The sequence below is a fragment of the Gopherus evgoodei genome, chromosome 16 (assembly GCF_007399415.2).
Source record: "Gopherus evgoodei ecotype Sinaloan lineage chromosome 16, rGopEvg1_v1.p, whole genome shotgun sequence".
In the NCBI taxonomy this organism is placed as follows: Eukaryota; Metazoa; Chordata; order Testudines; family Testudinidae; genus Gopherus; species Gopherus evgoodei.
The window spans coordinates 17,357,240-17,380,312 of record NC_044337.1 but is presented as its reverse complement, the minus strand read 5'-3'; the positions used below and the strand labels follow the sequence as shown (position 1 = coordinate 17,380,312).

General features: G+C 48.4%; 2 protein-coding genes across 7 annotated transcripts in view; one reads left to right on the top strand and one right to left on the bottom strand.

Annotated features, from left to right (window-relative positions):
• Positions 1–12,298, top strand: part of FAM163B (family with sequence similarity 163 member B) — a 48,814-nt gene extending 36,516 nt beyond the window's left edge. For both annotated transcript variants that reach the window (XM_030536080.1, XM_030536081.1), the window contains exons 2-3: positions 8,655–8,770; positions 9,556–12,298. In XM_030536080.1, coding sequence (XP_030391940.1) covers positions 8,678–8,770; positions 9,556–9,948 — 486 coding nt within the window. In that variant the 5' untranslated portion in view covers positions 8,655–8,677 and the 3' untranslated portion in view covers positions 9,949–12,298. The remainder of the gene's footprint in view (positions 1–8,654; positions 8,771–9,555) is intronic.
• A 745-nt stretch (positions 12,299–13,043) lies between these two features.
• Positions 13,044–23,073, bottom strand: part of ADAMTSL2 (ADAMTS like 2) — a 55,926-nt gene continuing 45,896 nt past the window's right edge. For all 5 annotated transcript variants that reach the window (XM_030536051.1, XM_030536050.1, XM_030536053.1 and 2 more), the window contains 4 exons: positions 19,724–19,894; positions 19,016–19,192; positions 16,187–16,331; positions 13,044–13,898 (listed from right to left, as the gene is read on the bottom strand). In XM_030536051.1, coding sequence (XP_030391911.1) covers positions 13,780–13,898; positions 16,187–16,331; positions 19,016–19,192; positions 19,724–19,894 — 612 coding nt within the window. In that variant the 3' untranslated portion in view covers positions 13,044–13,779. The remainder of the gene's footprint in view (positions 13,899–16,186; positions 16,332–19,015; positions 19,193–19,723; positions 19,895–23,073) is intronic.

Below are 23,073 nucleotides of genomic sequence, written 5' to 3'. Positions count from 1 at the left end.
AAATGATTAGGGGGCTGGAGAACATGCAATCCACATCAGATTGGCCTGGCTTGGGTCATGGAACCTCCACTCCACTGCTGGAAAGCCAAGGAGACAAGCAGACAGATTGCCGCAGATACACGGACAGGCGCTAGGAGGTTGCAACCATCATGCCCTGCCCATATTGCTAGAGAAGAGGAGGGGCATCCCAGCTAGATTGGAGGGGGCTGGCAATGTGGAACAGCTGGCGCACCCCGATTTACTCCATGCAATAGACCTTTTCTGCCATTAGGCTATAAAGACAATGGACCGATTTCATCCCTGGTGTAATTCCCTTTATTTCACTAGACTTGCACAAGGGATGCCTTTGGCCCAGCATTCTGGCACTGAAGGCAGCCTCAGGAGCAGGGAATGGAGCTCACAGCTCCTAACCCAATATGCAGCTTTCCACTGTGCCATACCCAAAGGGTCACTGATTTTTCAGTGGCACTAGACTCCTGTGTGGGTGCATCACAGCTGAATATGGGATTTAGGCTCCTAAGTCACTTGGGTGCTTTGGAGCATGTCCCCCGCAGGCTGTATTCAGGTAAGGCGTCCATTCACACCAGTGCGGGAAGTCAGGAGTTGGCCCAGCGCTCATCCTGTGGAAACATCATGCCAGAAGGCCTGCAGGCCCAGCATAGAGCCGCACTATAAATTACACTCTCTCCTACAGCCCTGTTCAGCACTAGCATAAAATATGATACTGCTTTCGCCAGCCAGTACTTACCAACGTTAACAGGACTGCAAATGCGCTGTCGGTTTATTTTCTTTGGAATCCAAACAAATCCTTAACAGATAAGGCTGATTTTCCTCTGGTGCTGTAGTAATTTGGGGGCAGGGAGTGGTTTTGTGTTAACCTGCTGCAGGCCAGCTGCGTTAAAGCACTTCTGAAGGAGGTGTTCAGAACAGGTGTGCTCTGGGTAATTTACATAGTTCATCCTGTGCCTAGTCCTATGCTCGCAGCACTAGGCGGCTGCTAAAGATTTATAATTATAACAGAGCCGATATTCTTGCAGGCGAGTGGGCTGACAGAGATGTTCATGTTCTGGCTGGTATGCATGCAAACACTGGGGGCCGCTCTCAGTAACGTCTCTGCCACCCCAAAGATGTCAATGCAGCTACACCAGTGCCAGCCGAAGTATGTTATAGGTGGAACACCACCTATGGTAAAGCTTGCAGAAGCATTTTTATTCCATTTATACAGCTATAGATTAGATACATGTATGATACAGGAGGGAGGTGACAGCTTCTCTGCTGATGTCAAGTATCACAGTTCCATTGTCGCCAACAGAGCTGCATCAGTTTACAGCGGCCGAGAATTTCACCCAGCAGCAGGTAAGATGACAGAGGAACTGGTGGCAAGTGTTATCCAACATTGCTTGACTTCCAGTGGTATCATAACACTTGATTCTTCCAGTTGGGGTTCAAACCTGGCTAGGACTCCGGGACCATTGATGGATGATGAGCTCAGCTTTGGGGAGAGAGGTCAAACATCCATGCTAATGCTGCTGTATCTGTCAGCAGCTTTCAGCCCCAGGTTTCTGCTGATCTGCCTGCAAACCTGGCATGGGGAGGCAGCCAGAGCAATGATGGGAGATGAAGTGGCTAGGCTGCGCTGCATGGAGTTCCCACAGGGATGCTTTTATTCCCTCTGGATCGGGCTCCACTGGGATAGCAGGATTGAGACAATGAGCCAGCTGGCTTTTTTGTTTTGTTTAAGCCAATGATTACCCTTGGGGGGATTGTTACAAACTGGGCCGTGGCATTCTTCTGAGCAGGGCCCTGGGTCAGCAAGCCCAGGCCTGGAGCCTGTGCTGAAATTCTCGACTCCTTGGCTTCTCTGTTGCCAGCTGATGCTGTAGCGCATGCATCTCCATCGCGGTCTCACGTCAAAGCCCAGGCAGGCTCGTGTAATAAACTCAGACCTGTCAGCCTTTTTTGACTCTGGCCCAGCTACATTGGTCTGTTTGGTCAATTGCTCATTCTGGAGAGAAAGGGGGGCTGCCATTCATGGTGGGGAAGGAAAAACCACAAGACAGGTTCATTATGATGTTTTATACATGAGGAGCATGAAGCTGGTTTGCACAGGGCTCTTGTCAGCTGGGCAGGCCTCCCCACTCTCCCCCCACATGCAGTTTGCTTAATTTTCCCAGAGGCTCCAGGTACCCGAAGACCGAGTAGCGCTTTCATTACTCACGTGCAGGCAGCCATTCCAAGGTGCCGCCAGCTGGCACTGTGCTCTGAGCTGGAGGCGTGGGTGGGAGGCTGTCCAGAATTCTGGGGGGGGGTGGGAGGTGTGTGCATGCACGTGTGTGTGTGCATGCACCAGCCTGTGTCTGTGATGCTAGGGAGGTTCGCATCCAAACCAAACAAACCCTTACTTTCTTCTCACAGCTTTTCAGTCCCGCTGTGAGGCGAGCTGAGTTAGGGTTCAGGAGGGCTCAGAAATGGAAATTGGCAGCACCGGCGCTCCTGTGGCGTGTCCAAGCCTGTCCCAGCTGCCAGGACAGGCCCGAGTCCCACCTTAACCAAGATGATTTGTCTAGGTAACAGGAAAATATTTAGCAGGGCACCCGAATGAGCAGAACGAAGGAGAGACTCTGTTAGCTCACAGAGACACTGGATTTGCTGTCTTCAAGCTGGTTGTTGGTATTAGCCCCAATATCCTGCCTGGCCTTAAACCTGCTTCAGAGGTTGCTGACCCAACCCCCGCATTATAAACATAAGAGCCAGCTCCGTAGCCCCGTGGAGATAGTGGGTGTCTTTCCATCAACTTACTGGGCTTCGGATCAGACCCATAAGCCCTAATTTTGACCGCTCAGATCCACATGTGGCTCTTTGTCAAGCAGGGGAAGGAGTGGGGCAGGAGCAGAGAGAGGCTGCCCCTGGCCCGGGCAGCGTTGCCCCCACCAAATGCATAGTGAGCCTGAGGTTTTCCAGCAGAGCCCTCCATGGTATGTGTGACGGAATGCACCCCGGTATTCACACTCAACACACGATTGTAATAATCTTTGTACACAGCAGAGGGGGGAGACCTGACCAGCCAGAATGGAACACAAAGGCAGCTCAAACAGGTGAAAAAAATACCAGCAGGGAACAGCCTTCCACACGGATTCTTTTCTCCTAGTTCCCAGCTGGAAATGTTTTTTCAAGAGGGGGACTGAAACGATAAAAAGAAAGGGCAGACACCTCCCTCTCTCTGCTTGCCCATCACATTCCCTGCACCTCAGAAGACAAAGGGAATGGTGGTTGGACTTGGGGAGGGGGCATGACCTGAAGCATTTGGTCAGGCAGCATGTGGTGAGAAATTTTGCTTGAATCTAATACAGTTTGTTAAGTCAGGCACTATTTTATCTTTATTTTTCTTGTAACCATTTCTCATTTGTGTGCCTTATTATTTGTACTCAAAATCTCTCTCTTTGTAATTAATAAACTTGTTTTATTGTGTCACCTAATCCAGTGTGTTTAGGTTAAAGTGTCTGGGTAACTTCAGTTCTCGTGCTAAGCTGCTGTATATTTATTTCTTTAGCACAATAATGAACTGAATCTTTCTGGGCTGTCTGGGAGAGGGCTGGACAGTGCAGGACGTACAGTTCTGGGGAGAAGGTCCTGGACTGGGAGTGTATTGGGGGTCACCCTGCAGTATAAGCAAGGCTGCTGAAAACCAGAGTGTGACGGGCAAACTCATGTGGGAGTGGCCTGCATGGTGGTGGCAGGCTGTGAGCAGTCCAGGTTGGAAGCTACAACAGCTAGTCACTGCAAGGCATGCCAAGACACAGCCCCCAGTGGTCTGGATTACACCCTGGTACATCACAGACTGAAACACCCTCTGGGGCAGCGGAGTCCATGGCAGTGGGGTTCCACTGGAACCACTAATAGCTGCACACACGTTGCCAATCTAAGTGCCCCACTTACCGGTGTTATAAGCTAAGGGCCACATCCAGCCGCAGGCATTGACTTTTCCTGTTCCCGCTGGGTGCTGTACCCCCACTCTGCCCTGATGCTCTGCCCTCACTCTGCCTCTTCCCACCCAACTCTGCCCCCTCGCCTGAGCGCCCCCCATCCCACCCACCTGCTGCTCACACCTCTGCAAACCCTTTCCTTTGAGTGCCTCCCACCAGCTGCTCACTGATCAGCAGCCAGCTCTGGGACTCCAGCACTGCTGTGGCTGTTGAGTGCTGAGTAACCCCTATTTGTTTCCATGGGTTCCTGGTTGGGCATCTACCATCGCCTTTAGGTCAAGACACATGCTCCCATGTGTAAGCACCTAATACAGTTTCTAATAGGTAAAGTCCAGGCCAACTCCCATTAAAGTCAATGAGGCAAAGGCATCCCACTGACTTGAGTGGATCGTGTCGGCACCTGTGCATCCAGCCATGCACAGTGTCAGCGCCTATGCATCCAGCCATCCACAACGTTGGCACCTATGCATCCAGCCAGCCACAGCGTCGGCGCCTATGCATTCAGCCATGCATACATAGGGAATCAGTTGGGGATTGGTCCTGCTTTGAGCAAGGGGTTGGACTAGATGACCTCCTGAGGTCCCTTCCAACCCTGATATTCTATGATTCTGTGATTCATTGACATCAGTGGGGATAGGAGGAGCCCCAGTGACTGTTATGTAACAGACCTCAGACACTCTGATTGCCTTCCCCAGACCTGAAAAAGAGCTCTGTGTAGCTCAGAAGCCTGCACCTTCCACCCCCAGCAGATGGTCTTCTAAAAGATATTCCCTCATCCACCTAGGCTCTCATGGAACAGAACTGACAGGTTGCATTTCTTGTCCCTGGAGTTTTCTCTCTCTCTCCCTGTTGCTTTGAGAGAGAGGAAGGGAATCAGGAGCAGCGTTCCTCATCACCCAAACAGAGGAAACGCTGAGCCCCTGTTCCGTGACCATTCTGCTCACTCTAGTTTCCAAGTCACCTTACAAGGGACACTTTGCAGGAGGCTAGTGAGTAGCCTAGTGGAAGAAATGGATGTTCCTGACCTGCTCTCACCTAGTGCTGCACTCACAAGATTGTGCTATGTGTATAAAGCATGACCTGGTAGCTTAGAGCTCAGGCGCTTGCTCAGTATTTTACCGTCTCATTATGCCAGCCCTAAACCATTGCAGGACGCAGATACCTTCACGCAGCGAGAGCGCAAGGGAGCAAATCATCATTAGAAAGGATTTGTGTGGAAACTTTTTTAAAAAAACCAACCACACACCAACGAGCGAGGGAAAAAAGAGTAGTCAAAGGAAACTGGTGATATACTGATGTCAGGCAAATATGCAGGCAGGTGCCAGGCCCAGGCAGTCTTTCCAGTATTCAAAATGCAATCCATCATTGCCATGGCACCAAGGCCTGGCTTGGCAAAAACGGTTCCAAAGAGCTTTGAACAAGATGTTCATTTTCACCAGAGCAAACTAGGAAATGGCCCGGGGCGGGGGCAGCTTGCGTCTCCCCACCCCCAGCCTGGGACACCACGTCTTGGCATCATTTCTTGAGGCAAAGCTGCTCCCTAGAATGGGTGTTTGAATCCATCCCCAGGCCTGAAACAACATGGTATTGGAATCTGGACTCTCTGGCACTGGTAAATGTTCTCCTCTAATGCTATATGTAGAGAGAGAGAGAGAGAGAGTGTGTGTGTGTGTGTGTGTGTGTGTGTGTGTCCGTCCCCTCTACTCATACAAAGGTAAACATTTATATTATAGGAACAGCACATGGGCGTGCATGCACGCACATTTCTGCATTGTTCATACAAAGGCATGAGTAACATAATTTAATGCATCTGTTTTTGCAAACTGAAGCTCTGCAAATGAACGGGGCTATTTCTCAGTTCGTCATAGGAGAACATTTAGTAGTTCTAGTTATTCCAAATTAAAATCCACATTATTTTCATAAGGAAAATAGATCACAGGCTCAAAGGCAAACTGACACGATTCAAATTCTTTACTGTATAAAGCGCTTCCGCTCTCTCTATAACTGAAGCTACAAATCTTAGCGCAAGCGAGAGCCTGTCACTGTGATGGGTACACAGGACAGAATGTGACTTGTCTATGATGTCCTGCTGAGACCACATCAGTCTAATTACAAGGCAGAAGGTTTTTTTGTTTTTTTGTTTTTTCCTTCCCATGAGTCCCGTCTTCTGGGATGTTGAAGAGCCCTCATTGATATTTGAAAGTGTGCCGCACCCTGCAGGATCAGGGCCTTTCTTTGAGGGCTTGGACAAGGGTGATTCTCAAAAATATATCCCCCTTTTGTATAATATAAATATAATCATATTATACATTATGCAACTATGGTTTGTCACCACCATTGCCGGCTCAACTGCTCCACCATATAGAGCAGAGGTTGTGATGGTATCAGCGGACAAGCATGACTCGGCCTAGCTATGACCTGTAACTGCTGGAAAGCCAGCCATTCCTTGGCTGTCCTCTTGCAGGTGCCATTCATTTGGCTCCATAAATGAAGGCCATGTGGTTGTCTTCTCCCCTGGGCCACCAGGCCAACCCATTGATGCATTAACTTTCTCATGTGCTTCACGATGCCCTGCATCAGCTTGACTTACTTTCCTGCCAGTGTGTTTTACACTCCCTAGTGAAACAACCCAGTCCTGTAACCCTTCGTCAGCCAAGCAGTGCCGCTGAAGTCACGAGCACTACGTGTGGGTAAGAGTTTGCAGAATTGGCTCCTGGATCAGGGCACAGCTGCCTTTGGCATTTTTCTCTGTCACACTCAAGATGCTTATGGGGCTCTTCTGTTTTGTGTTATCTGCTGGGCGGTGCTTTATTGCAAGGTTGAGACGTGGTTTGTTAGAGTCTTCCTTGGGGCTTTGCAAAGCTTCATAATTTGCAATGGCGCCCCCTCCCCTCCCAGTTATTAGTGCAAGTTATCAAGGATTGGATGTATAATCATTATTTTGTTTTATTAATACGCCAGCTCATCTGTAAAGCAGAGCCGCCCCATCCCTGCCAATAGTGGGGGAGGGCAGCATGAGGCCAGCCAGTTTCAGCGGTGTTACTGAGCATGCTCACTACAAGCCCAGCAGGAAATCTGGAGGGGCACATGGCCCCTCCCCAATGCATTGCCTCTATGTAACGGTCAACAATGTACTTCCCAGTGTTAGGCTAGACTGTGCAACGGTTACACTGATGCATCCTTGAGTAGGCCTGTTGAAATTAACAGTGAGCCAGCTCTTTTTGTGGGCCATAACTCATGAGGGGCCACTTTTAAAACACCTTAGACTTAGAGGACAATTAAAATAGATTAGCCTTGACCAAATCCTCCATGAATCTGAAATATATTTTATGCTTCCTTTGCAAATGAGGCGCATACGCTGCTGAAACGGAGTGAGGCAAATACAAAGGCCCTGCATTTTGTTCAGCAGAACCACATGAACGGGGAGCTTCCAATGTGTGTCTAGTGAGTTTTATATTGTAAGACACTGCAAGAAAGTCTCTGATCTGCACAACCGTCAAGGGCATCACTGAGCACAGGCTTTTGCTCGTTGTCTCATTATACGATTTTTTTATATGGAGTTAACCAGCCCAGAAACTCATTAAAATTTTCCCTAGACTCCAAGTCATAGACATTTTTTTTCCTACCTATTGGCGGCCGGGACACACATTAAATCTTACATCTACTGTGTGGTTACTTTTTCCATCCTCCCTTCATACATCTGCCAGGTGGCACTTGGCTGGACTCAGGGTGATGGGTGATACCAGCTCCATCATGTTCAGCCTGCTAGCTGCTGCCAAGACAACATCACAGTGAAACAAGCAGATATGCACAGATTGGTTCCAGATGGATTTTACAGGCCTTTGTTTGACATCAGGAAAAGCAGCCTGCAAGCCTGCCCTGCAACCCTGATAATGGGCCTGATCCTGAGGCCCACCCACCCACCAACCCCAGAGAAGTCAAGTGGCCAAATCTTGCAGTTCCATTAACTTAGCTGGGCGTTTTGCTGGAGGAAAGACTTCAGGATTTGCCCTACAGAGCTGTGTGTACTTAAGGGACAGCAGGATTAAGCCTGGTGTGTGTACTGTCAGTCAGCCAGAACACAAATAAGCAGTGGGCCATGCACTTCTTTGTTAGTATGCCTTCCTCCCACGCGCATGGACAGCAGACACCAGCCAAAAAAACCAGCTGGCTGCACAAAAGTGGACAAAGTGGAAGATTCATCACAGCCATGCTGGCGATCCCTTGCTAGCTTGAATCGCCAGTCAGCGCATGCATGGTCAGTGGCTTGATGGGCTTGTGTCAAAGACGCACACACAGGAAACTGTACAGAACTTGGTCTAGAGGCTTCAGATGGCGCCGTTCTCTCTGCTGGCATTTGGATTTGTTATTGCAGGAAATCTAGGTGCTTCATCCCTTTACACCGGGCTGGCGAATGGCCACTACTCAACCTGCCCCACTAGCACAGAGTGGGGTGGTGCTGAATGTTGGGCTCCTGCCCCAAAGAAGGGTATAACCCATCAGAGCTGGGTTTTCAGTCGGGCTTAGCTCCCTGCATGCCCCTGGGGCCCAGTGTGTGCTGGTAGGTGCTGAGCTGCCCTTCTCCCCCTGTTTTTTGCTTGGCTGCAGTAAAAATTTGTATGAGGCTACTGCCCATTTACCCTGTGTTTGAACGCCTGTTCTGTCTTCCAGGTTGTTAATGGAGAAGAGGTCGAATGACAGCCGGGACCGTGGTCATCACAGGTGGAATATTAGCGACTGTCATTTTGCTTTGCATTATAGCAGTTCTCTGCTATTGTAGGCTTCAGGTACGCCTCACGGGGTTGCACGTCAGCCCATGCTTCTTTGTTTCAGCGTGACAGAGACTAGTTGGTCCAAGGGCATCTGAAAAGTGAGGGGCGGGAGAAGGGAAATGAGATCGAAGGGGCTTTTGGTGAGAGGGGACAGGAACTGCTTCTGAAGGGGGAAATGGAGACAAGTTCATTCCTGATGAACTCCAGTCACTGAAGTGTTTGGAGCGACATAAGGTGCAGCACCTGTGCAGGTGCCCTTGCAAAACTATGACCCATGAACACAGACAGGTCCCTGCTCCAGGGAGCTGACGGGCTAAGCACAGCAGGAATGAATGTGGGTTGAAGTGTTTATTGGCCCTTGTGAGTCAGGCTCTCAGCCCTTTAAGTTCTGACCCTTCACTAAATTGGCTCAAACTTTATGTCGTGGTGGGGGGAGGGGCTCAGTTTCTGAGGCGGATGGAGCCTGGTGCTGGGAAGTCCTGTTCAGCCCTCTCTGGTCCCACCCTTGAAGATTGTGCCCTACAGCGCAGTCAGTAGTATTTTATCCAGAATACAGAGTGAGACATGGGGCCTGGGACTGAACAACCCTGAACTTTGGGAATGTCCAAAAGCCCCACTCAAATCCAGCACAGGATGTTGCAAATGGCCCATCTTTTTCTCATAGGTTGAACCAAAGCTGCCCTGAAAACGTTGGTAGGTTCCAAATCCATGTGCAAATCCATTACTGTTTAGAGTGACACGGCTGTAGGCGCAAGTCCCTTTTAAGTAATCGATGGTTTCCTGTTTCCTTGGCTTTTCAGTATTATTGCTGCAAGAAGGAGGAATCTGAAGAGGATGAGGAGGAGCCAGATTTTGCCGTGCATTCCCACATCCCTCCGCTTCACAGCAACCGCAACGTAGTGCTGACCAATGGGCCTTCGCTCTACACCTCCTCCTCCTCACCCTTCAGCAACCAGCACTCCCAGTGCAGGACTGTCTACCCAACTTGTACCCACTATGAGCCACCCACCTTCTTTCTGCAGCAACCGGATGAGATCCACAATGGAGGCGACCGGGTCAGCTACAAGACCATCAGCCAGGAAGATATTGAACTGCCAGTGAACGTGACCAGCCTGCAAGCTCTGAACCCCAACCGGCTGTCAGCCATGCGAGAAGCTTTCTCGCGCAGTCGGAGCATAAGCACTGACGTCTGAGTGGCTGAAGCCCCATGCCCGTGGGCTGCCCAGCAAATGACGCCTCAGCGTGAGGCTTTTTCTATGCCGTTGTGGCTTTTAACAGCGGTGAAACTTTTAAAATCCATGGAAGTGTTTTAAAATGATGAATGTATTTATACATTAGATAGGCATATAAATATATTAAATCACTAGGTAAATGGTAAGCAAAAATTACCAGAGAGAGAGATGGTTGCAGAGGTTGCAGCTTGTATGTGGTAGGTTTTCTAGCGCTGTACATTGAAAATGTTTTCTTTTTATACTGAGGAGATTTTGATATTGTGCATCCTTTCCTACACCTAAAAAGGCCCCTCCATACCCATCATCGACAATTGCTATGGGGTAGTTTGCAATCTTAAAGGCAGGATTCCTGCAATGGCTCACAAAGTGGACGAGCACTGCACAGGTAAATAGGACTCGACAGCCTCTCTTTGTGGATGAAATTCACCCCCCACACGGGACCTGCCACCAGGTCTCTGCACCACTGATGGCCTCAAAGCAGGACCAACTGGGATTTTGTCATGCAGAATCTTGTGCAGTCTCTCTCTAGATAGGGGAGAATTTCATAGATCAGCTTAATTTATTGGTCAGTAAATCCTAACAGTTTTCCATGAGCTTTCTAGGAAACAGACGCTCTCTGTTTCCCTCTTTGCTGAAGGGAAGTGCCTTGAGGTTAAGGATGCACAACTATTGTAAAGTCTCTTCCTTCAGTGGAGGTCTCCAGAGCTGAAATGTGTCAGGCATCTGGAATCTATGGAAAGTATTTTTTTAAATAGCACATGCAAGAACTTTCAGGTTTTTATGTAACGGGAGAACAGTGCACTGAGCAGTTTGGGTTTTGCAAATATTACCAAAAAACCCCAGCAATGCCACACGCTCTTTCTAAATTAGGGAAATGAGGGCTAAACAAAAATAAAGAGGACATTTTATTTTTTCCGTCTGGAAATTTGTCACATTTTAGACTCAGAACAAAGCAACAGTCACATTCTCAACTACAAGTCACTGACAGGTGCTCAGCTAACTAGGATTACTAATTTGCAGCAGTAGCCAAGGCCACGTATGGCCCAGAACAGGGCTGCTGTGCAGTCATTAATGGCCAGGGCACGGCCTCGATTAGCTGTTTTCCCATTCCCTTCTCCTTATGGGGCTTTGCCCAGGGATTGCTCTGGAAGAGGCTTTGTCCGAGTTTTCAAGGTCATGCTCGCTGCAAAAAGTAAAAATGCACCATTGGTTTCCTTTGTTTTGATAACAGTTCAAACCCTGCCAGATTGTTGGAATGCTAGCAGCCAGAGACCTAGACCCCCCAGCAGGTCTATAGCCTGGTTTACTTACTTTAACGTGAGGAGGAAGTGAACTGCTGCCTGCGTGCACTGAAATTAGGCTCAGGCTTGTAATTTCCGAATGCTGCAAATCCATAATCACCAAATTCTCTGGAAACTTTAGAGGGCAGTTGACTGCTATTCTGATGTAGTAAGGCACTTCCCTGGCTAAAGCACAACAGGGATCATTTTCTTCATATAAATAACAAACTATCTACAATTTCTTTAGCAGAAGAAGTAACCAGCAGTGACAGAAGCTTATCGAAAGGTCCTTTGCAGCTCACTCTCTCAAGGCTTGTTTTTCTGGTGCATACAATTTGTTCTATGAACCGTCTCTTTGTAATGGCACTGTGCATGAGTCAGGCTAACAGCATTGCTCTGTAATTGCAGAACGACTCGTTCAGCTACAGAGCATGGACTGGCTGCAACTAGACTCTGATGATCTCGGCACCGTGCTCTGGTTCAGATTTCTTCATTACAGACATGCTCTCGGCAAGGAAAGCGGTTGTTTATAACCACTGTATGCAGCTGAACTGGAAATGATACTTTTGACCCTGAGCTTTATTTAATTCCATGGGAGACCTTCTAAAGTACTCGTCATTCTTTACGACTTAATAGCTTAGACCATCTTGGGTTTTTTTGTCTTGGTTTGTAACAAGTTAAATATGCTGGATTTATTCCTTACTGAGCTCCCTACCTGGGGATGCATTGCTGTAAATGTGTTCATTGGGAATGTTCCGTCTTCTAAGTGATCTGATGTAACTGCGGCTGCTTCTACAGGTCTCTTCCATTGTGCGAGTCTTATTCGAGTTTGTTTCAGATGCATTTACCCTTTGGATTCTTTGCATTTCCAGTAGCTGTTCTTATATCTCATCTTTCCTCTTTTTTTCCAGTAGATCTTTGAAACTAAGAAAGCAATGTCATCTGTTTCACTAACCTTCACATGGTGAACTGTTGTACAAGACTTCTGGACTCACTGAGGAAAAAAAAAGCAAATAAAAAAAATAAATGACTCTTTGCCATGATTTGAGGCTCAGCTTTCTTTTATTGGCGGCATTTGGAATCACGTTGCCTTGTGTTAATCCTGTTGTCTCCTAGAGGAGGGGTTTTTCCAGACATGCTCAGGATTAGCCCCCTCTGCTCCCTGTCAATGTCAGTGGGAGTCTCCACCATTGATGGCAATGGAAGCAAAGTGAAGCCAACATGCAGCTATTTTGGAAACCCTCCCCTCTTCCTATAGCTTAGCAAACATTTCTCTTTGCAAATTTATGGCTGGCAAGTGGTGACAGAAGGCCATTCATAAAATCATGCCCTTCATTTATTCAGTGAGTTAGGTACAAAGTACTGCCCCAGTCCTGGAAGGTGCACCATGGGGGCAACTTATCCACAGAGTCATATGATTATTACTTACTAGTTGTATTTACCATAATGTCTAGGAGCCCCAGTCATGGCATGGTGCTGTATGAACAGAGTCCCTGCCCTGAAGAGCTTACATCCCATTGACTTCACTAGGTCTCCTCCTGTAGTAAAGTAAGTGATGCTTGGTTGCAGGATTAGGCCCTATGCTTACAGTGACGCCTATCCAATACCTCTTCATCAGCGCCAATATCCAGGGACAGACACGCTAAAAATTCAAGAATAAAACTAGATACCACCATAAATATGACAATTTTATTAAAATATACATATGATTACAAATCAATGATTATAGGGATAAAGTTCACTGTTTGCAAACAAATATATTAAAAAGAGCACATCTTTTTTGTGATATAAAGTGCAGTTATGTTTCATTATTATATACAATATGTCAGCAATATGATTTTTATAAGGCCTATGAAACTAAAGTTTGATTATAAGATAAAATTCTCTGAAAAAGTATACACCTACATATTACAAAAGGCTTTGGCTTACGCTCATTTAGGAAATGAAATTCAGCTCCCAAACATAAAGGAAATTAAGGCTAGAAAGCAGATTTGTGGGATGAATTAGAAAACAGGTTATAGGAGCCTCTGCTAAGGTAAACATAATGGTGCTTTAATTTCACATGATTGACACTTTGACGTTCTCAATTTGAAACTCTTGCAGAAAACAAAGAACAGACCTTTTAAAACAAGTGACTGTTTTGAATTAAGAGCGAATCAAATATACAAGATTCTATGTACAGCTTTTGATAATCACATGCTACCAATGTACAGTAGTAACGAAGCTTTCACGTCAGCTTTGAAACAAAATGTTGGTGCCATTTCCCTCCGCTATGAGGAATCAGAATAGCAGTTGTGCAGTGGTGGAAAAAAACATCCTTACCCCAAGTTTGCGGCACATTTAACGCTTAATAATGCCGGTACGATGAGCTATCGGTAAGTGGTTACGTCAAACCTGGGAGCATCACCCTGGTGTATGTTACTTCTCCTGCCAAATGCTGGATGCTCAAAATGAGTCTACCCTTAATTCCTTCCGTCTCCCAAGTGCTGCAGTAATTAGTCTAATCTCTCCACTAGGAGTGGGGAGCCCTGCAGGACCTGCAGCAGGCTTTGCTGTAATACCAGTGGCTGCAGAGATTCACTTTGATTGCCAAAGCACAGTTCGTTCCAGCTTGGTCCTGACAGCTGTCATCTAGAGAAGAGAAACACATATTGGCACTCATATGAGTGAGGTCAGAAGGGAACAGTATGAAAAAAGTTACAGTCTATGTTATTAGCTCATTTCTTCCCACGCTATTTAACTCCTTGCCTCTACAACCAAGACCCCACCATGTCTGGTGCTGTACAGACACATAACATAAGGCCAGTAATGTACGTGTCATAATACACATTTGAAATGATCAGGAGTGCAGCAGTATGATGGTAAAAAATCAGTGTGAGAAACCAGCTGAACGGCGGGAGGAGGCCCGATCCCATTCCATCCGGGTGGAGCAGACATTCGCTCCCAATAAAGGGAGCTGTGAGGAAGCTTGGAGCAGGTGGGAGAGTGGACAAATGAATGGGAAACCTTCCTCCCACAATGAGGCTGCTGAGCAGAGCCAGGATCCATCACTCAGATGGCCGGAAGGACTTGCTGGTGCACAAGCATCCTACCTAATTGCTGGGTTTTTTAGCAATACTTTGCCCCCACCAAACCCCTTGCAAGCACCTTGCAAACCTCACAACGGCGAGCAGGCATCACTTTCCCTGGGTGACAGATGGGGGAGCTGGGTTACCAGAGGTGACACGGCAAGGCCATGGCAGAATCAGGCACAGAACTCAATATGACTCCTAGGTTTGTGCTTTAGCTGCAGGACTATTCTAATTCCCAAATCCTATTAGTGCATTAGAACTAAATGCTCACTAACACTCATGGTTTCTTTGAACCACCAGACTGCACTCAGATAATGAGATGGTTACAAATCCCCCAGTACATTAGGAGACCAAACTCATGGAAATAATGGCACAGCTGAACCTTACTCGAAGGTTAGTGGGAATTCACAGAGACGCACGCTACCAGAGTTAGCTTGTTCACAGTTACCTTTTGGCTTCAGGCCGCAGTTTTATTCCTTTGAGAGACACCTCTTAGCTTAACATGGCCGTCTGCAGGAATAGCATGTGTGAAGCCAACTTAGCCGGACACTAATGGGCACCTGACACCATTATGCATTTGCTGGGCTGAATGCAGATTTTTTTTCAGTTGGAAAAAATACAATATAGTAATACTACTCCTCATATATAGCTTGGACTTCTGATATAACTGATCAATCTCTATAAAACACCCCTGCTACCAAAAATTGAAACTGGTATTTAACCAATAAACCCCAGAATAACACTGGAAAGGGTGACTCAGTTTGTGTTGACCTCACCCCTTTCCCCATGCAGTTTGTTTATAAAGGGGCTGGCTCTGCATCCTAGCTTGTATTGAAGGGCTTGTCTACAGGGAGTAGTAATGGAGTCTACAGGGGGAGGAGTTCTAAAGTGTGATTGATTTCTGAAGTGTGCTAATTGGTCCATGTAGACCCTGCTGGCGTGCACTGAATGTGTCCTAGTGCACTTTAATGTAGTGTGGTTTGAAACAGTACTATGTGTATATACAAACAGAACCCCCCCCCCGATTATTGCTAGGCAAGTACACTCAAAAATAGCTAAAACAACCCCCAAAATTTAAATTAATAAATCCAGAAAAGCCCTGTAAACAGCATCATTCATCAGTAAATTTCAAATCACTTTACAAAGGTCAGTATCATTATCCACATTTTAAAGGTAAGGAAACTGAGGCACAGAGCATTGCTGTGACTTGCCCAACACCACCCAGCAGCCCAGAACCCAAGTGACCTGGGTCCCAGTCCTGTGCTCTGTCCAAAAAAAAAATCCAGACTGCCTTTGCTGCAGCTTACTGCACGGTAGCTAGTGTTCCTCATGAATAAGGATACATGCGTAGGTCCCAAATCACTGTACAAACAATACACATACATTGCCACTGAAAAGCAGCCATCTCTGGGGTGGAGGGCAGCTACGAGGCATATAACAAGTGCCCCGAGCACTGTGTAACAATGAAGGGAAGTAACGTGTTGGCCAGATTTCTGCTGTTCTGAAAAATGCCACAGGAGTGGCGTGGAGGGTGCTCAGCACCTTGGAAGATCAATGCACCTGAGAAGTAGTAGTGTGAAAATGGCTTATTCCAGTTTAGCTTTAAGCCTCTTCCCACGCAATATAAGTGAACCAATACAAGCCACTCCTATAGCGGACTGTGTCCCCACAGAGATTATACCAGTATAACGATACCTGTGTAACCATATTGGTTTAGTCTGTATAAATGGTTAAAAACTTTCCCATGTAGACAAGGCCTTAGTCTAGCTCCTGTTCCTTACTGGCTTGCACTGAAAACACAGCCCCAAACCCTGTCTTGGCAAGACAATTTGGATTCTTTCTCCTCACCTGGTGGCTCAGTGGGGCAGGGCTGCAGGTCACAGGTTTGTTTACCAACAGGCTTCACAAGCGGGTCACAGCCACGAACAATATCTGTGCCCTGGTAGCACTTCACATCTCGCATTCTCACGCCAACGCCACAGGTTTTGGTGCACTGAGGAACAGAGCGAGACAGAGATATTGTTGGCAGAGGCAGCAGGCCTCCAAGGCCTGTGCACTGAAAACCTCGATAAGAAACTGGCGAGCCTTGTTTTTGGGGTGCACAGCGACTCACTGCTCTCCTTTCAGAAAGAATCAAGTAACTCCATCTTAGTGCAACAGTTTTCTTTTGAATCAAATCTTTGGTGGCTGTGAAACCAATCCAAAAACCTGCCCGACTTCCCTCAGCACAGCACAGCACAGCCATCCGTCCGCCGGGCACCACGCACATCCCACGTCTGCAGCATCTAGGCCTTGCTTTGACCCTCTGCATGGGGGCGGGTTTCACTCCTGGGGCTGATGTAGCCAAGGGGAGCAGCACAGCACGCTGGGCAACACCCAGCCCCAACCTCCCAGTCCCCTCAGTTTTGGGGCTGCCAGATGAAACAGGGCCTGTGGCTCGTGGGCCTCGTTCAGATGTGGCAAAGCCAACACCACCTTGAGTACGGCCTGTTTCTGTTTACTGACGTTTGGATGCATTGTCACGCTGGAATTGCAGTGGAAGCTGTTGTGTTGATTCCAGACCACACCAATGACTGGTTTTAAAAACTAAACTCAACAAGCTGTCTGGCCCTCTGAAGGAACAGGCTGTACTATAATGACAGGGACCTGTGACTAGTGATTTGCCTTTGAAGCACCACGCACGGTTATTGTGCTGTGTAAATAATGATACCAACAAACACAACTTGCCAGGCAGGACAGACGCTCATCTGCAGCAGTTGGGCCAGGAACCCCCACAGTCAGACCCAGCTTTTGGGATCTGAATTCTGGCCACCGGCTGCAGAACACCAGCTGCCCCTGACACGAGATCGAAACCAGAGTCCGGTCCAGTGTTGAGTTTTCACGTGGTTAGGGAGCTGACTTGTTACACGATTTCCTGGGATATATGTAGGGATTTCATACATGTCATGCCCGAGAAATAGCCCCAGTGACTGGTTCACCCTCATTCACCACAAGACAGGCTGTAGCAGGGCAAAGTGTCTCAGCAGTGACCCCTACCAATGTGCTTCAACCCTGCTCTGCAGGGACCATCTCATGCACGAGTGGTCAGCTCCTCCTCCATGCACCATTCAGGCCATGCTCTCTCTTTGCAGAGAGGTGATGGGGGATTCATACTAGCAGTAGTGACATGGGGACACAGATGGCGCCCTACTGGAAGTGCCCCAAAACTATCAACAAAGAGACAAGGTGGGTGAGATCATATATTTTATTGGACCAACTTCCATTGGTGGAAGTCGGTCCCTTTCCTTGTGAAGCTCGAAAGCTTGTTCCTTCCTCCAAGAGAAGTTGGTCCAATTAGAGATATTACCTCACCCACCTTCTCTCTCTCATCTCCTGGGACCAGCATCATTGCAACAACGCTGCAAGCAAAACCAGCAATGCTTTACCCAGTACCACACAGGGAAATCTTTGCCTATTCCACTGACCCATCAGCAGAGTGCACACCGGGAAGTGTTTTCCTGCTCCGAGCGCCATGTGCTGACCCCAATTCTCCCAGCCCCACTCTCTGCCAATATCTCCCCCGTCCCTTTTACAGCTCCTCCCTCTGTCCCATTACACAATTACTACAGCTGCCCCTGCAGACTAAGCCAGACTTCTACAAGCGATTACAAAAATAAAATAACCCAAACCCAAACACTTCTTTTCATTGCTGTTCGCCAAAAGCACAGCAAGGACTGATTACATCCTGGCAGGACCTGCACTCCGCCCCGAGCTGCTAAGACAGCAAAAGGCTGCCTTGGCACCAGTAGCCGCCTCCTAATTAGCTCTTGGCAATCGCGCCACGCCTCTCTGGCTGAGCCATCGCCGGCCGTGCCATGTGAGCTAAACTGGAACCATTCATTTTGTGCGCCGTCTTCCTAAGGTGTTCAGGCTTCGCCATGCCAGACATAGAAGGGAAAGGATCTGGCTCTTTCGTAGTGGGGGTAGGGCTGGGAGAGGGGGGGCACGTTTTCCAAGGATTGCTGTGTTGATGAGCAGGTGTCACTCATTCACAGTGCACATATTCAAACAGTCTTGCAAAGGAATGGGACTCCCCCTGCCCCCGCATCTTTAGCGAAAGGGTGGATGTAGCACCCATGAACGGCCCTAGATTGACCACCCCGGAGATTGGTGTCCTATGAACATAACAGACATATGATGAACCCCACTGAGATGTCGGCAGAGTGAGCATTTGAAAATGTTTTACAGCTCCAGAAAGAGCAGTTTCCACGTGCTCTGCACAGGAAGAGCCACATGATTGCCTCTTCCGCCGGGTGAGGTAAGCCGTTGGGCTCTGCTGAGGGTTCCTGCCAAAGCGCCCATCAGCAATGATGTTACTGAACGCTTGGCTACTGCTTCCCAGCAGCAGAGCTCAGGGTGCTTTACAAAAGTGCACAAGTGCCATTGTCCTCATTTTACTGACAGGGAAACTGAGGCACAGAATGAGGAACTAACCTGTCTAAGCTAACACAGCAGAGATAGGAACAAAACCCACGTCTCTTGGCTCATAATCTGGTGCCCTATCCACTGCACTCTCCTACTTCTCACCAGGATGCTGCTGCCTCCCATCCATTAGTCCCCTGCTCTAATCAGATCCCCGGCTGCCCCAGAATACACCCTAGACCTCAGCAATTCCAGTTCCTACAGACTGCACCTTACCTCAGACCAGGGAGTCGTGTACCACTTGAAACAAGGCCGCTCAAAGCAGGTGGTTTCTTCTATTGGTTTCTTGGTGACGTCACAGTCGGTGGGGTTCCGTGTTTTGATTTTCCCGTTGACAATCTCCAGGCACAGCACTATCCTCTTCTTCACCCCCCGGCCACACGTGGTGTTGCACTGCCAAGGACAGAAGCCAGACAGAGAGAGAGACCAAAATGAAGCATTGGAGCAACGTCCAATGTAGTGTGACCTCAGGCAGAAGAGCCTGGAGCTTGGTACGCTCCCAGCCTGGGCTCACTCCTGGCCTCCAAGTGAACGATTTCTCCTAGCGCTGCTCCACAGGCATATTCCCCACAGCTGAGAGGAAAACACACCCAAATGGCGGCCAGGCTGCCCAGGATCCCACATAGGCCCTCCACCACCCACTGTCAACACCACAGCGGAGCAGGGGCTGGAATCACACCAGTGACCTCCCAAAGTCCTAGCAATGAGGCCAGTTGGGACACTTGAGAGCTGTAGCATTATCCCCACTTGGGGAGCCTGAGGCCAAGACAGGAGACATGCTTCATAGCAGGCCAAAGTGGGGAACAGACCCAGGAGTCAAGACCCCTTCAGCGCCCTCCCTCCCGAGGCTCGTTCCCTCATATAGATGGGACAGCCGCACCCATCGGTTGGAACAGGCACTCCTCGAGGTGGGGTGGCTCTTACCCGTTCCCAGTCCTGTGCCAGCCAATGGGAAGGACAGTTCTTGTCCCCACAGGGGTGGATAGCAAGCGGCTTGGTCTCCAGGTTGCACTGGGACTCTGGCACCACACGGCCATCGCTGGTTTTACAGTACACGTGCCTGATCATCCTCCCCTGCCCGCAGCTGCCACTGCACTGAAACAAAAAGAGCAGAGAGGTGCTGGTGAGTAATGGGTGGGTACAAATACCCCACATTCCTGGGAGCAGCCCCGCTCCTCCCTGATACCTTCTTCAAACACATGGCTGTTGAGAAGCCTTCCACAAGACCGTCATCTCGACGGGGCCACAGCAGAGCGGGCGGGATTCCTGTGTGTCTCAATCTGACCTCAGATGTGAGTCCCTTGGGGCGGGGACCGTGTGTGTACATTTTTGACGGGGCAAAATCAGCTGCCTTATGGGCAGCTCTTAACAAATGGAATGAGTTACCCCAGGCTAACCAGGAACTGACCCAACCCTGGAATTTTACTAAGCCTGGCAAAGAGCCACAGTCTTCATTCCCCTGGCGCGTTCTGAACATCAATGACCCTTTAAGATGTCTCAAGTTGGGCACCCAAAAAAAAAAAACCTCACAAAATCTTGGCCAAAGAGTTTAAGTGACTTGCCCCCAGTCACAGAGAGCTGGTCCAGAGTCCCAGCCCAAAGCCTTAACCACAAGACCATCCTTCCTTACAAAACCAATCCCCTGCATTGCTTCCTGATGGACTCAGCCAAGAAACAATGTATGCCCCTGAGTTAGAGGCCCCCAAATATTATGGTGGTAGCCATTTATTTTTAAAATGTAAGGACATTGATGGCATATGACCATGACGGGCTGGACCCTGCCACCCATGCTCACTGAGCAGCACAAAATGGGACTAGTCAGGAATATGGCACACAATGAGGGATGTGGCTGCCAATGCATCCCTGGGAAATGGAGTTTGGTCACCCCTAAACTCAAGTCTCACTGGCAGGGGAGAGGATATAAGGGGAATATAGAAAGCCAAGTGTTTTGCCTGCATTAGAGGAAACAGGTGGCAGCTTTCAAAGAGACCATGAAAAATAAGGTAAATGGTTATAAATATATCCCCTGCATTTAAATAAAAGGAACCCCACACAGGTATTGTCTTGAGCTATATTTTAAACACCGAGAGTTCCCACCTGCTTTTGTTGCGGTTCTTTAAGGAGATGCGCTACATCTCACAGTGCAGCCGTCGCCGTGGAGACCACTTATTTTTAGACAATGCCAATGAATCAAAATCTGTATAAAAATAGCTTGGGAACAAGGTCCATGTGACACAACCACACAGCACCTTTTTTTCATTAAGAATGGTTTTTTTCTGGGGGCTAGGGTGGAGGGTTGTTTTGAAAGGTAAGAACTTTGGCCATGTCAAGCAAAGATTATACCCAGAGGTGATTGAGCCAGGGATAAGACATCCTGTCACCTTCATGTAGCAGATGGAAAATGCTAAAGTCCTCTCACAGTCAAGTCACAGGGAATTTTGCCTGAGGAAGAACTGAGCAGAGATTTCAGGATCAGATCCACCTGCACAGGGAGACCTTTGTGCTGCAGCTGGGAAAACAAGGGTGTGATCCTTAGAGATGCTCTTTAACCTGAACCCTGCATCAAAACACTCCTAAACCAAGAGGAAGTTTGGTGCTGAATCCAGATCTGAATCAGAACTTTGCAGCAGGACCACCTACAATGTTAATGATGGGCTTCACTTGTGCATGGAGGCGGCAGTGCACCCCTCACTTAACTGGAAAAATCACATCAAAGCTATGGAAAGGTCTGGGGAGAGATAAAGCAAAAACAGGCACAATGAGCCTCGAATCTGTGGATCAAATTTTCAGCTAGCTACAAGTCACGCTCCAAGTTTGCACATCCACTTTTGCACACCCAACTGATTGTAAACTCAAAAGAGGGCCATGATTTTCTGCCCTTGTACACTGGAGATTCCTGCACCCCAGGGCTTGTGTGCTGGGGAGGTCTCATTTGTCATGAGAGATCTCCCAACTAAGAGCCTCACCAATGTAAGACTGAGCAGAGGAAGATATGTTGGCTGCTAGATGGGGAGGTCAGAGGTGATACGTCTGTGTCACTTAAATAGTCACCGTACTGCCCCTGGATCTATTGATTAAGCAAGCAAGCCACTTCCCTTAAATGATCATTGATCTACGAGTTGTAAGACACCCAGAAGCTCTCAATGATTGGAATGGAAAACCTGGTCTATTGCTTTATCTCTCTCACACTCCACATTATTTCAGCTATGTTCACCACATCACTTCCTCTGGTCAGTCTCACAAACAGAGCAGCCTTGGTGTAGGTAGTGACACACTCAGGCCATGTCTACATCTAAAATTTTGCAGCGCTGGTTGTTACAGCTGTATTAGTACAGCTGTATAGGGCCAGCGCTGCAGAGTGGCCACACTTACAGCAACCAGCGCTGCAAGTGGTGTTAGATGTGGCCACACTGCAGCGCTGTTGGGCGGCTTCAAGGGGGATTCGGGGAACGCGAGAGCAAACCGGGAAAGGAGACCAGCTTCGCTGTGGTTTGCTCTCGCATTCCCCGAACCACCCTGCAAACCGCAGGGAAGGAGACCTGCTTGCTCGGGGTTCGGGGAACGCGAGAGCAAGCCGGGGAAGGAGACCAGCTTGATTACCAGAGGCTTCCTCAGGTATGCTGGGATACCTGCTTATTCCACGGAGGTCAAGAAAAGCGCTGGTAAGTGTCTATACTTGATTACCAGCGCTGGATCACCAGCGCTGGATCCTCTACACCCGAGACAAAACGGGAGTACGGCCAGCGCTGCAAACAGGGAGTTGCAGCGCTGGTGGTGCCCTGCAGATGTGTACACCTCCTAAGTTGCAGCGCTGTAACTCCCTCACCAGCGCTGCAACTTTCTGATGTAGACAAGCCCTCATTTTCCACTCACGCCGAGCAAGAGAACGGTCTAAAGTAACAGCAGCAAAGATGCTCCTCTCCTTCCAAAACCCTCCCTAGTGAATTCCTCTTTTACTTCGGAGTTGAAGCGGAACCTAAACAATAGATCTGAGCTCGGAGCTTGACAGGTTCTCACTCACTCAGATACGACTGAGACAGAGAGAGGGTGAGAACACAGCTAGCTCGGCTAAATATGACAGACCAAACCGTGTAAGATAAACACTGCTCACCACTGCTCTTAAAGGGCAATCATTCTAGGGAGAAAGAACTGGAGATTATTACTACAAAGGCATCTCTCTGTCACTTGACCACCTGATTGAATAGTACCAGGGTGAATACTACCCCCCAAAAAATGTACGGATGGGACTGAAAATGGTGAATTCTCTTTCTTTG